Raw genomic sequence first — 12,720 nt, 5'->3', positions numbered from 1 at the left:
CTTCCGACCCCGCGATGTTGCGTTCTAGTGGCATTTCGGGTGGGAATAAAGAAGACACTAACTGCTGTAGAAAGACAGATATATAGCAGAAGAGGTTGCAGCCGGTCCTCTGGTTGCTTCGGGCTTTCAGGGCAAGTTGAGGCGGCAGAAGTGAGAAAAATTATGATTCCGATGAGTAGATGGTTCCGTCCGAGTCTTTTGGAGGGGCAACCTCCGACTTGGACACTCTAAATTTTTTTCGTCGTTGGTACAGGACCCCGCGGCCCCTGGGCAACCCGGGCTACCCCTCCATGGCCTCTTACCTGAATAGGACTAGCGGTGTCTGCGTTTGTTCATTAAAATTCTTTTCGGGGCTGCGAACAACTACAGATTTCAAGCTGATCTCGACGAAATATTGAGTTGAAGCGATTTAAAAATAGCGCCTGGGTTATTCAAACATTTCCCACCCCAGCCCTGCAGTTTGGCGGCACTCAGGTTGGAGGAACTCATCGGCTGCGCTAAGCCTTAGCAGATGCCGCGCTGTCGGAGGGTTGGTTCCTCCAGACCGCGATAAGATCGATAAGACCTATACCGCTTTCCCTATCGGACCTTCCCCCACTACCACTAACCCAGCAAGTCTGAGTAATTATCTCACAACCCACCACCGGTTTTCGGTGGCATGAAGCCAGAGACGTCTTTTGACAAAAACCCGAGGAGCCAGACGCCAGACAATTTCATATAATTTTTTTGGTCTAAGCCGCGACCCCGGCGCATTACTTGCTTCGGATTTCAAATCATCATATCAGTCTTGATAACAAACGCTACGAGCGCGGCAACTAGGCCCTGCTCCGGGTTGCATCCAAAGGCGCGGGGTCAGATCCAGTACGAAGTGAGGTTAGGCAACCGGACTTTTGACGATATTTCACACAGCCATTTCCTTGGCATCACATCTTAACGGAAAACTTTGAGCTCGAACAAGAGATACACACCCACTATTCCACAACAGCAACAAGCCTTCTTCACCTTCGCGGCTACTCTTTGTGGTCCATCAACTACCAAAAGAGAGTTCTTTGGGTACTTGAGCGACTAAGGCTTGGAAGCAATAGTGAGAACTCACGGTTGCTACTGCCCCTAGAGGCTTGCCGGTTATAGAAATATACGGCCCTTACGATTCCGTCGAAGATAATTCTGGCCTGATACTAACATCAAGAAGTTATCATTGCATCCACCTCCTGAGACCGACTGCACACAACAAGGCAGACCGCAGCTCGCTTTTGCAGTTTTTCGACCACAAGAGCTCAGATCGCAATCTATTTCTGCAGTAAACCGATCACGCTAGCAAGCCAAACTGCAACTACCCCTACTGCAACAGGCCACACTTGAGTACGAACAAGCTACCTGTGCAATCATGGCAGACTTCCGGAAACTAGCACTCGAGTTCGTCCTCAGTGACGATACCGAAAGACAGGCAACAATAGTACAGGAGGCAGCTTCAGGTATACACACCACCTCATAATCTGTTCCTATCAGATTTAACAGCCCAGGCAGAATACTGACTGTGACCCAGCCATCCAATCTGCACCCAGACCCAGCAACCCAGTCGCAAGATGGGTTGAGTCTATCAGACCTTGGATGCCGAGTGCAAATGACGACCAAATGGAAGAGGGTGAAGATGGAGAATCAAGTGGTGACGTCATTGCCAGATCCAAAGGTAGGCGAAGAATACAACCAGAATGATCACTTGTCGATGTTGACTCATTCCGTTTCCTCTAGCATTGAGCTTCTTGGCTGGCACATTGGATCATTTGGACCCTGAATTTCTCAAGCCGGATCAAGGTGAGTAGAGATATCCTTGGTATTTGCTGCCAATCTGCTAACACTAACCTTTCAGTCAATCTGCTTGTGACCTTCTTTGGCAGCATGTTCAAGGTTGACCACAAAGCTGGCATACTACCGGCTGCCAAGGCACTCAAAAGAACTGCCAGCATGAAGGCTTTTCAGCCTCAGAAAGGAAATGACATTATCAACAGTGTCTGCAGTCTTCAGGACGACTTCAAGGCCCAGGTGGCAGACACACGTGTAGCTGTGTACGAGCTCCTTGACTACCTTATCACTAACCCAGATGTCGCCAATGACCTGCAATACCAACACGGTACAACCGCTGGCTTCATCACAGACCTCTTGCAACTCTGCCGTAACGAGAGAGACCCTCGATGCCTGATGACATGGTTCAAGATCTTGAAAGTGTTCCTCTCAGAGTATTCTCCTGCGCCAGAGGTTGTCGACGAGATCTTCGGCATCTTCTCTGCATACTTCCCCATTTCTTTAAGAACGTCTCAACACCCATCCGGTATCACAGCAGATGATCTGAAGCTTGCTTTGAGGGCTTGTTTTTCAGCACATCACCGTGTAGCTGGCAAGGCCATCCCGTACCTTCTCAGTAGGTTGGACCAACCGGACAGTGTGACTGTTAACGTCAAGGTTTGTGTTCAACTTCCTCTTTGAAATCCAAAGGCCTGCACTGATACTGTGAAAGGTCGATATTCTTAAGACCCTGACTGCATGCTTGGCCAATTACGAGCATGTCCAGCAAGGAGTTGCTCCCTTTGCGGACAAGATTTGGAGCAGCCTCAAGTACGAAGTACGCAACGGAGAAATCGAGGACACAATCAACGCCACTCTGGAGGTCATCCGAACCATTTCCAAACGACTCACGGGAGATGAGCTTAGAGACTTTGCCCTCGCTGTCCAGCGTGACTGCTTGGAGGACTTGTCAAACCCTATCTACACGGCAGCTTCTGGGAAGCTCCTTATCTCTGTTCACAGCGCAAAACCTGCTGCTTTTGCGCTCATGGTTGCTCCTTCAGTCACTCATGTCAAAGAGAACCTTCGTCACACGAAGTCACCTGAACATACCAAGAACCTCTTGATATTGCTAAACTCCCTGCTCGAGCTTCGGCAAGCCCTTATTGGAGGAGGTATGCAATTGAACGTAGAGGATGCCCAGGCTTTCAAGGCAACAGAACCAATGCTTTGCCCGCTTCACAATCAGACGTACATGCCTCTTTTCCATAAAGCTCTTGAGGATACAGCTCAGAAGGAGGACATTGCAATAGGTCAACAGGCGATTAAAGGTCTTGGGTTGATGGTTTGCCAGCGAGCAGCCCAGACAGGAGAATCCATCCAACCTATGCTTCCCGATTCAACACTATCCGAAATTTGCAACGGTTTGGCAAGCGTCATCTTCAAGAACTCCGAACAGCCTAAGATGGCCCAAGCCCGCTCCGAACTAGAGAACGATGCTGTACTCGCTCTACAGAAGGCTCTGATAGCTTATCCGCAAGGTCGGGCTGAGGCTATCAAAGAATGCCTCAGACTATGCGAGACGTACCTCACTTCCCCTGAGCGGGAAACTCTTCCAACGATGGCTCCGATTCTACAGGAAAGGATCCACAGACTGGCTTTCATTTGCTGCTATGAGATTCCTCGCCAAGGCAACGTGCTCAGCGGATACATCTCGTACCTCAACGCGGTTCTCGTAATTCTACACTCGATGCTCAATTCCAAAGCACACCCTAGACTTTGGTGGGTACTCGCTTCCGGAATACATTTGGCAATGAGGCTCTGCCAGAGGGCGGTCGAAGTATTGCACCCGCGCTCCAAAACGAATAATTTCGATGATAAGCGGTTCTCGCTCGATTGGTTCAGCCATGTTGCCAACCGATACCTTGAACTTCCGCGGTTTGACGATAACATTGCTTCAAATGATGGCGAGAACGCGATGGATGTCGATGATCAGTCAAAGAGCGCGAGTTACAATGGCGATCAGTTACACGGGGAATTCATTTTGTCCAGCCTATTCGTGGTACGGCAACTTTACAGACGTGCCACCAAGATCATCAGCTACGCCAACGATACTGAACTCTCCCTCGCGCTGAGTGACGATTTCCATTGCAAGGACCCAGACGACCGAAAGATCGAAGACAACTACTTGCATGTTCTCTCAGAAATGGCTACATTTGTCATCCAACAGATGACTGAGCTCGAGCAGACCAGGCTGCTTCTGAATGAGGAGGTTGTAACACTCTTCCGTGGAGATGACGAGTACCATCATCCCGACCCTCAAGCGGGACATCCTTGGCACAATTCCGAGCTGCGGGACGCTATGCTGAGAACCTGGGCTCCTCAGGCTTCGTACAGTATGACAAACCCTCCCAAATTTCCCATAAGCGGCTTCAGTCAGGGGCGTACTGTCATCCTCTCTCTTGGTATTCTCCAGCCCTTTCACCCAACAGCAATTCAGCGTCTGGTAAGAGTGACCCCGAGCCAATTGCGGAAATCCCAAATCTAATTCTTTCATAGGTCGAAAGAGGAACCGCACACCAGATCCTCATCGCTGGTCTTCTTGCAAGAGACCACTCAGCCTCGCCCAGATGCCGTCATGTTGTTTCGGCCATCCTGACGATTATCTCCAACAAATACCCTGTCGAAAAGCTGGACGAGATTGCCACAATGCTGCAACTCCAGATGAACTTTGTTGTAAATGAAGAGAGACAGTCCGACGAGTTAGAGCAAGTTACGGGTTTCCTTGAGCACGAAGCCAACATGGTACCTGGAGGACGCCCTGATGAGATCAGGGCGGAGCTGGCGAGACCTGTGTATGCCATTATTGCGGGCATTATAAGACGCTACAGCGGCAGCTCGCTCCGGCAGCTCCTGGCAACTATCCAACAAGGACCTAATAACAAGAAGATCGGCCACATGCTTAGCCGTAACCTTGAGTCCATCTTCGGCGGTCTCGACATTCTCAAGAAAGAGTATTACGGACAAATCCGCCCTCTCTGGGTCCAGAGAGCTTACTTCGAGATGATCAAGCCCATGCTGGCCAAGGCCTGGCCTGCTGGCTCGAACAGCAAGGATGACATGCTCACTGCTGCGAATTACAGTATCGCTGTCCTCTCAGCTGTCAAGTACATGCAATACCCGGTCTATGAAGATGACACTGAAGACCTGATCAGACTGATCCTCTGTGCGATCCGATACTTGCCAGCGACCAAGGACGTGGCGGCCGCTCTCAGCGTCCTACAGAACGTCACGGAGAACTCGCCCAAGCGGGTTCAGCCCTTCTTGAAGAGCGTCATTGAGGCTTGCATGTCCGTCTTTAACAGAAACGGAACGCAGGCTGCCGAAGACGGCGCATGGATGCCAGCAGGCTACATACCATTCGATCACTCTGGACTCTGGAGATCGCAGTGTCGCTGCCAGGTCGTTCGCATCATTGGCCTCCTCCCCGTTCAATTCGAGCACCGTCATCTGCTTGACTCGGCGTCGCAGGCTAAGCGTTTGTTGGCGCAGGCTTCAGGTGACAGGGTGCGTAACGTTCGCGAGGCTGCTTTGACATCCCGCGCTAAGTGGGATGAAGTCAACTGAAGGCGTTGAGGCTTAATAAGATGAATGGGGATTCGTGTTTCCTTTCCAAGCGTGATGGAACATGGAGAAGGGACGCTGGGTGAGTGGTACGTGTTGGACTACACAAAGTTGGTGAGGGACTAGGAAGGCGGCATAGTGGTAGGAATGTCGGCATGGCGAGGCGTTTGGAGGTTCAATAGTGCGTGTTGAGAAGAGAAAAGAGCTTACTCTAACAAACCCAGAAGTTGAAACAGGCCTTAAGAAATCAATTGTGAGTGCTTTGGTTCTGAGCGATGCCCTAGTTAAAGCAGGCTCCTTCATCTATGCATCATCCTCATACCTCTAGCTCTGATTAGCTGTGAGATTCAAGGCTTCCTTGAATGTGGCTGCTGAACTAATGAGAGCTAGGACGGGTAGTCTAGAAGAGAAATGCTCGTTACACCAAGGTCACCGGGCACTGCATACGCAGGCAAGGCCTCCTACATATTTAAATGGATATGCAATAAGAAACGTAAACTCCGTGCTTTTGAAGGACCCTGATTTTCCATAGCATACATGACTATGAACGTATAGTTTCATTGCACATAAGCTCAAATCCCCTTTTTGTGAAATTATTCGCTTTATGCCTTGCGTCGCTTGCTTACGCCCTTGTCTGCCTTGGCGCCGCTGCCCGTCGCCGTGCTTTCCGCATACAGCGCATCGAGTACGTCAGTTGAGTACGCCTGGGATGCAGACTTGACGCGTTTTGAGTCAAGCTTGCCGATGGTGGAGATGTTTGTGGCAAGGACCTCCTGGAAGGGGACGGCGACGAAGTGGCCTTGGGAGTCGAACCATTCGGCGAAGGGTTTCGAGAGATCAAGCGTCTTCTTTTCGCCATTCTTGGAAGTGATGGTGATCTTCATGTGGTAGGTTGGGTCGTTCTTCCTTGTCGAGGTTGCAATGTTGATCTGGTGTCAGTTGTAAGTCATGGGTCTACAAGCGTAGGGAATTGCTCGTCAGTAAGAAGGACGAGGTAGGCCGGATCTCACCTTCTCGCCCGAGGGAGATGTGCCCTCATATACAGTACCTGCCTCCTTGAGCCAGATCCATAGCGTCAGAGCACCGTTAAGGAGCGAGTAGAGGGCCACGGCGGCCGTAGTGTAGTGCTTGGTGCTTTCGAAGCCAAGCTTATAGTCCCACAGGAAACATGCGCCGGCGATCAGGAAGGCGGAGTAGCCGAGCGCGAGGCGAACATCAGTTAGGGTGTGGGTTTGGGTAAACTTGAGGGAGTTGAGGTAGTTGGGAAGCGCGTCGTCCGAGGTGTTCTTGAGGTCTTGGGAGCTTCGTGTTAGTGCGATGTGACGACATGTCTGAGTCGGAGGAGTGAGATGCTTACCCGCTAAGTTGTAAACCGTTAATCTCTCGGAAGAAGACATCGTGCCTGGTGATTTCACGGGAAGTCTTTTGTGGAATTGACAGCAATGCAGAGGTTCGACGGGCGTGGAGTGCGATAGTTTTCTTGTAACCTCCAGCCTGGCTTTCAGAGCTAGGACACCTTGGACCCTTGTGTGAATTTGTGTTGTGAAAGTGGAAGGTGGTCTTTCGGAGGCACGGCGAAACAAACCGCCGGAGGAGCTCCCACCCACTTTCAAGGTCCCATACCAACACCACCAGATTGAATGGATGCAACGGGAGAGCACACAACCACCTGGCAGTATCGCATCGACGAACGCCATCACAATCCTCTCTTTTCCCCCGATACCCGGCACTGCTCGTCAAATAAGCCCATCATGGCTCAAGTTCCGGTGCAGACGATCCACCGGGATCCACAGCTCCTGTATACCGACCCGGTTCCGCCGCCATCATCTAGTTCCGCGTGCTAATTCAATGTTGAACAGCTATTGGATTCTCTTTCCGATCACGGTGGTCATGATTCTCACCGGCATCCTTCGACACTATGTCACTGTTCTCCTCGCCACGCCGCCCAAGAAGCTCGACAAGCCGGCGCTGAAGGAGCAGCGCGCCATGATGCACGGTGTTACGGTGCGCACCAACCACCACGTCCTGTCCAAGAAGTCGTTCGAGGCGCGCCGCGATGCACTCGTCGCAGCCTACGAGTCCGGCGCGTATCTTAAGGATCCGGACCGCAAGGGCCAACCCCCCGCGAACCCGCTCACCGACCCGGGCGCGATGGATGGCATGATGGGCATGATGAAGAACAACATGGCTATGATCATTCCCAATACGCTTATTATGAGTTGGATCAACGCCTTTTTCAGCGGATATGTTATCAGTACGTCTTGGAGAGGTTGGTGAAGATGGCAGATTTGACGCTGACAGATGTAGTGAAATTGCCGTTCCCCATCACCATCAAGTTCAAGAGCATGTTGCAAGCGGGTGTTGCTACTAAGGACATGGATCCCCGCTGGATGTCTAGCATCAGTTGGTACTTCCTTTGCATTTTTGGTCTGCAGTCCGTCTTCAACTTCATCCTGGGCAGTGACAATGGTAAGCTAAGATTTCCCCCGGTTCTGTCCTTCGGAGTGCTAACCCCTTTGAAGCTGCTAGCCAGATGGCTCAGCAAATGGGACAGATGGGAGGTGCTCAGGGAGCCCCCCAGATGTTCGGTCCTGGCGTTGACCCGGATAAGCAATTCAAGGGCGAGGCCGAGAACATTGCCGTTGTTGAACACTACTCTGTTCTGGATGATGTGGAGCAGAGACTGCTCGCGGGTATCAAATCATAGTATTGTAGAATCATGTAGAATCCGCGCCATCCATACGCCTCATCCTTTCAAGTCCACACCGTCGTTGATGATGAAATATTTGGTGACAGGCCAAGGGCTTCCCGAGTCCTACTCGTTGCCTTGTCCATCCCACCAGAGGCAAACGCCGAGACCCTCCATAGCCATGGTGCCCTTCACTTTGTAGGGTGGCTTGGGTGGTGCAGCTTCCTCTCCCTGACTTGGGCCTGCAGGCGTCTGGTCGTGCCACTCCTCGTCGATGACCTGGAACCTGACCATCTCATGGTTATCGTAGAAAAGCCTATCGCCCTCGATGTTCCAGATCCAAAGCTGTTCCGAGTGGTTACTGACGGCGTGTTAGCTGCTTTCACAATGAGTTGGTGGAGCATGCTTGACTTACAACTCAGCACCCTCGGGAAGCTCATCAAAGGGAATAAAGATGTCATCGAAAAAATCGGTTCTCAGATTGATGCCAGCTGGCGTTGAACTTCTGATCCTGCCAAACATAACCTCACCCTTGAAAGGTCTAAAGACAATGAGCCTGAACTCGACTGATCGCAAGAGTCAGTACAGAGAAAATACAACAATATGATAATGACAAACCATTGACATTGACCAGACCCGTGCCATGGCCGATGAGACCTTCGGAGGTCCAGAGGAGGTCGTACAGGCAGATACAGAGACCAATCTTCTGAATAACTTTATTCGCATACTTTGCGTTGATGTTGTCCTCAATAGCGGCAACGCTCTTCTTGCGAAAATCCTCTGGCGCGATCTCGACAAGGTCGGCGATCTTGGTCTTTTTTTCCCCAATTGGGGCCGTGTTAGTGACAAACACACTGAAATTTTGTGAGGTTGGAGTACCTACCAGGATGAACATGCTGGGCCGTTTTCGTCCTTCAGGCAGGTGCGCTTTGGCAAGTCAAAAGATCCCAGTGTTGGAGAGTTCTCTAGAGCCCCAAGAGCATCGTTGGTTCCCCTCGACGCCTCTCTACACCGGCATGAATGTATATTTCGGAGAGTGTCGCGATTCGTTCTGGTTTGGCGCAGCCAAGTCGCAGAATCGGCAAAATCGCGGGGCGCCTGGTCCGAGGCAGCGAGTCTGAGTCTTACCGCCCGCTAAATCAAGTTTTAGCACTTGCCCACTTCAGAGGCTGCGGTGCGCTAGACGTGACCCGCCACACCTACCCATCTTGGCCTAAGCATGTCGTCTCGAGCCGCTGGAACTGTTAATGCGGAAACCGAAATCGCGACCAACCTTGCCGTAGAAAGCTGGATGGCTCCACCACCTACTTCAGCTTCCGCGTCCAGGATCCTACCTGCGTCAAGCTGTTGGTTCCATCCCTTCACATCCCTCTTTCTTTTGGCCCTTTGAACGTTGCTCGAGTTTTGCGTCTCCCAGAAGTTTGATGTCTTTGTTTTGTCGACGCTAGGTGTGAACACGACTCTTACCTCCCTTCCTCCAACCCCATCCCCATCGCTATCCAAACAGTACCTCGTAGTACGAATTCTTCGAGTCCAGTTCCAAGTAGACCACGCTTCGTCATTGCCTGACGCTATACTCATCGAATCATCGCTTGCGTACGACTCGAACGCGAAGATAAGAAGATCACGTCGACGTTCTCAAGACAATATGTCAGGTTACAACTACGGTCCGCCGCCGCCGCCCCCTCCAGCAGCACAGGCTAGCCATGCTGGATACGGCCATCACAACACCCCTTATCAACAACATCCTAGAGGCGGTGCTACCCATGCCTCTCGGGGCGGGCGTGGCGGTTACCCGTCGAACGGCCGTCCCGAATACCCCCCTGCCCCTCAACCCCAATACGAGTATGGACGGCAGCAACAGCAGCAGTATCTTCAGCACAGTCCTGGCTATCCTGCTCAGCCGCTTGCTGCCAGCAACTACCCTCACCACCAGCAGTGGCACCAAGATCACGCACATGGTACGCCTCAGCATAATGCTCCTCAGCATGGCGCTCATGCTCCTGCGCCGCTGTCGACTACCAACTATCATCCGAACTATGCCCCTCAGATCTATGCGCACCCGCAGCAGCCTCAGCCGCCGCCCCATCAGCCAGGTTATGGGCCTCAACAGCCACAGCAGCAGCCCTACAGCCAGCCTTATGCCCCGCCCGCACCATACAGCGCTCCCCAACCATGGGCAGGTCACGACGCTCACGCTCCAAGCCAGTATGGTGCGGGTCGTGGTCGAGGCGGCTATGGAAACGATCGAGGCGGTTCCAGAGGAGCTCATAATATGGGCACACCTGCGCCAGTAGCTTACGGTAGTGATGGAGGACACCATCAAGCGAATGGTGCGTACGGCCAGCCGTATGTCGATCCTCGCGCTCCGCCAGTGCCATACCAGCCCCCGGCACAATATCCTTACCACGCGCCCCCTCCTGCACCTCACGCGTCGGTCCCTCCCCGTGAACCGTTTTACAAACATGACGGACAAGCAGGGCGCGGTCGTGGTGGCCATCGTGGTGGCAACCCTCGAGGTCGGGGCTCATTTCACACCAACGACAGAGGTCGTCATCGTTCACAGGGGAGTCACAACCATCGCCAAGATGGCGGAGGTTCCCATCATAAGCATGACAATGCGGCATCAGGCAAGAAGAAGAAGCGCAAGACCAACACCCTTGGTCTTACTCCTGGTCAAGACTCGGAGTCAGAAGACGACGAGATGGAGGAGGAGACCCTTCGCAAACTCATCGGTGCAGATGCCTTACAGTAAGTCGAATGCAAAGTTACGACATCATAGTAGCTGACCGAGTTTCGCAGGGTGAACGATATTGATGCTTACATCGCTGAGCGGAAGAAGCGCTTCCCTACTGCCGCGCGAGTCAAGGCCAAGAAGTCTGCCGAGACCACGCAGGGTAACGGCAATAAGATTTCATCTGATTTGGAGAAAGAGGAGAATCTTGCTAGTAAGCTGCGAAGGCAGCTGGAGAAGGTCGAGTCGTCTATCAAGCGTAAACGTGAGCAGCAAGATGAGGGCGATGAAATGAGAGACAGCCCTTCCATTGATATCAAGTCTGAAGACGATGAGCCAGAAGTGGCCTCAAGTCGTGTTCAGCCACCCCCCCCTCCACCCCCTCCGGCGAAGAAGGCAGATATTTCAAAGCATTGCAAGTACTACTCTACGGGAGGTACTTGCGGCAAGAAGGGCAAGTGCCGCTTCGTTCACGATCCTGCTGTCAGAGAGGCAGCAATGAAAGACAGAGAAGCGAACAACGGCCATCTCACTATCCAGCAGCGTTTGATTCTCAACGACAAGGACCAGGAAGATCTCACTGTTCTGCAATCGATTCAATACCTGAGAGAGAAAGGCCTAATGAAGCCTGAAGAAAAACCTGATGGTTCCAAGGGGCATCATACAGGTGGCTCACAGGCCCCCCAGTCTGATTCGCGCCAAAAGTCCAGCAATCTCCCTGCCGCGCCTGCTTCTCTTCCAGCACCGCCACTGAAGCATCATAATGGGCTTCCTCCACACAAGCCGCCTCCCTCTGCATTGTCAACAGGCAGTGGCGGATCTACTGTTCGATACAAAGGCTGGAATCTGAGCGGATATGGGAACTCGGGTCTCAAGTCGGAAGATCTCCCATAGTATGCTGGTATCGCCCAGACAAAGACCCTGGAAACCCCACGAATGCTCGAGCTTTATACACCCAGACCCCGCATGTCGAGGTCTTACGCCTCTTCCGTCTGAGTATGGCGGTTTCTAGCGCTGCAAAGGGTCTCTCGCTTCGGCGGAGAAGTCATCCTGATGCACAAGTTCGTACCGCAGCAATGTTTGTATTTTGTATTTGATTATAACTTAACCTCAAGAGAAGTCGGGGAGATGGAGGCAGTCGAAAAGGCGGCAGTAGTTCTTCTGGCCGACCTCTTTTCTTTCACTTTCATTATGCTCAAAATGAAACGGACACGCGGACCATGTTCTGGGTTTCTTTGTTCAAGTCAAAAGTGTCCAGAGCTTCACCTGCAAAGTTGCGATCCCAGATCGCGTGTAATAACACCAACAAAAAGCGTCAAGGCCACCGCGAGTAAAGAGTTTGTGTGGCTTCTTTCACCAGCCATTCAAGTCGCACACTCGCCGGAGTTCTCGGTCGAGGAGGAAAAGGAGCTTAGTAGCTCTATACAAATACTTCTTTAACCCTTCACGCATTTCTGGTATCGTTGCAGGAGTTTGGTGCGGACTGCAGTCTGGCATGACTGCGATCGATACCCAAGGAAGGATTAGCGTTCGGAATTATATAGAATGGATTGCAAACACGGTTTCCTCTCGTCAATCAGTGCAGAAAGATGCCGTCCAGTTTATAACTATGTGTAGGTAATCATTCAAGGCAGAAGGGTGGACGTCTTACGTGGCCACGTCCTCATGAGGTGCATGTCGCAGATTCGTCCAGCCTCGGTCAGGAATTGACGTTGGCCTCGAAAGGGCTTGCTGCATCGACCAGTAACTGGATATACAGACGTAATGACATTGGGTTACCATTTCACTGGTCTCCACGGTATCATTGCGTTGCTGCACGTGCATGCCTGTTCCTCAAATGATGAAATAATTGGGAAGAAAAGGAGTAGAAAATGGGAGAACCCGGCTAGTC

The 12,720-nt window shown here is 51.9% G+C and overlaps 5 protein-coding genes across 5 annotated transcripts; 3 read left to right on the top strand and 2 right to left on the bottom strand.

The window, feature by feature from the left end:
- Positions 1 to 1,387: 1,387 nt before the first annotated feature.
- On the top strand, positions 1,388 to 5,409 carry LY79DRAFT_507076 (Dos2-interacting transcription regulator of RNA-Pol-II-domain-containing protein; the record flags this gene model as incomplete). Its single annotated transcript, XM_060553787.1, has 6 exons — positions 1,388 to 1,475; positions 1,547 to 1,690; positions 1,753 to 1,815; positions 1,871 to 2,460; positions 2,516 to 4,288; positions 4,342 to 5,409. 6 exons carry the CDS (start codon positions 1,388 to 1,390, stop codon positions 5,407 to 5,409), a joined length of 3,726 nt encoding a protein of 1,241 aa, XP_060418609.1.
- A 599-nt stretch (positions 5,410 to 6,008) lies between these two features.
- On the bottom strand, positions 6,009 to 6,803 carry LY79DRAFT_666221 (microsomal signal peptidase 25 kDa subunit; the record flags this gene model as incomplete). The annotated part of the gene is made up of 3 exons (XM_060563186.1): positions 6,009 to 6,335; positions 6,417 to 6,700; positions 6,764 to 6,803. 3 exons carry the CDS (start codon positions 6,801 to 6,803, stop codon positions 6,009 to 6,011), a joined length of 651 nt encoding a protein of 216 aa, XP_060418608.1.
- Positions 6,804 to 7,157: 354 nt separating this feature from the next.
- LY79DRAFT_666220 (integral membrane protein DUF106-domain-containing protein) lies at positions 7,158 to 8,113 on the top strand (the record flags this gene model as incomplete). The annotated part of the gene is made up of 4 exons (XM_060563185.1): positions 7,158 to 7,204; positions 7,266 to 7,660; positions 7,714 to 7,875; positions 7,929 to 8,113. 4 exons carry the CDS (start codon positions 7,158 to 7,160, stop codon positions 8,111 to 8,113), a joined length of 789 nt encoding a protein of 262 aa, XP_060418607.1.
- Positions 8,114 to 8,167: 54 nt separating this feature from the next.
- On the bottom strand, positions 8,168 to 9,239 carry LY79DRAFT_319988 (RNA polymerase III subunit Rpc25). The gene is made up of 4 exons (XM_060552400.1): positions 8,979 to 9,239; positions 8,714 to 8,909; positions 8,511 to 8,661; positions 8,168 to 8,456 (listed from the first exon to the last, which is right to left on the bottom strand). Exons 1-4 carry the CDS (start codon positions 8,988 to 8,990, stop codon positions 8,222 to 8,224), a joined length of 594 nt encoding a protein of 197 aa, XP_060418606.1. The 5' UTR covers positions 8,991 to 9,239; the 3' UTR covers positions 8,168 to 8,221.
- A 504-nt stretch (positions 9,240 to 9,743) lies between these two features.
- LY79DRAFT_587040 (uncharacterized protein) lies at positions 9,744 to 11,723 on the top strand (the record flags this gene model as incomplete). Its single annotated transcript, XM_060560721.1, has 2 exons — positions 9,744 to 10,846; positions 10,898 to 11,723. 2 exons carry the CDS (start codon positions 9,744 to 9,746, stop codon positions 11,721 to 11,723), a joined length of 1,929 nt encoding a protein of 642 aa, XP_060418605.1.
- Between the last annotated feature and the right edge of the window lie 997 nt (positions 11,724 to 12,720).

The sequence above is a fragment of the Colletotrichum navitas genome (genome assembly GCF_030913465.1).
Source record: "Colletotrichum navitas strain CBS 125086 chromosome Unknown LY79scaffold_6, whole genome shotgun sequence".
In the NCBI taxonomy this organism is placed as follows: Eukaryota; Fungi; Ascomycota; class Sordariomycetes; order Glomerellales; family Glomerellaceae; genus Colletotrichum; species Colletotrichum navitas.
The sequence above is the reverse complement of the archived record's forward strand: the minus strand, read 5'-3'. Positions and strand labels throughout refer to the sequence as shown.

What these genes read in the sequence shown, in the direction of transcription:
- LY79DRAFT_319988 (XM_060552400.1), bottom strand. An exon ending in GGGTCTGGTCAATGTCAATG is followed by an intron (nt 8,662 to 8,713) that starts GTTTGTCATTAT and finishes TCTTGCGATCAG; the next exon opens with TCGAGTTCAGGCTCATTGTC. An exon ending in CTTCCCGAGGGTGCTGAGTT is followed by an intron (nt 8,457 to 8,510) that starts GTAAGTCAAGCA and finishes ACACGCCGTCAG; the next exon opens with TAACCACTCGGAACAGCTTT.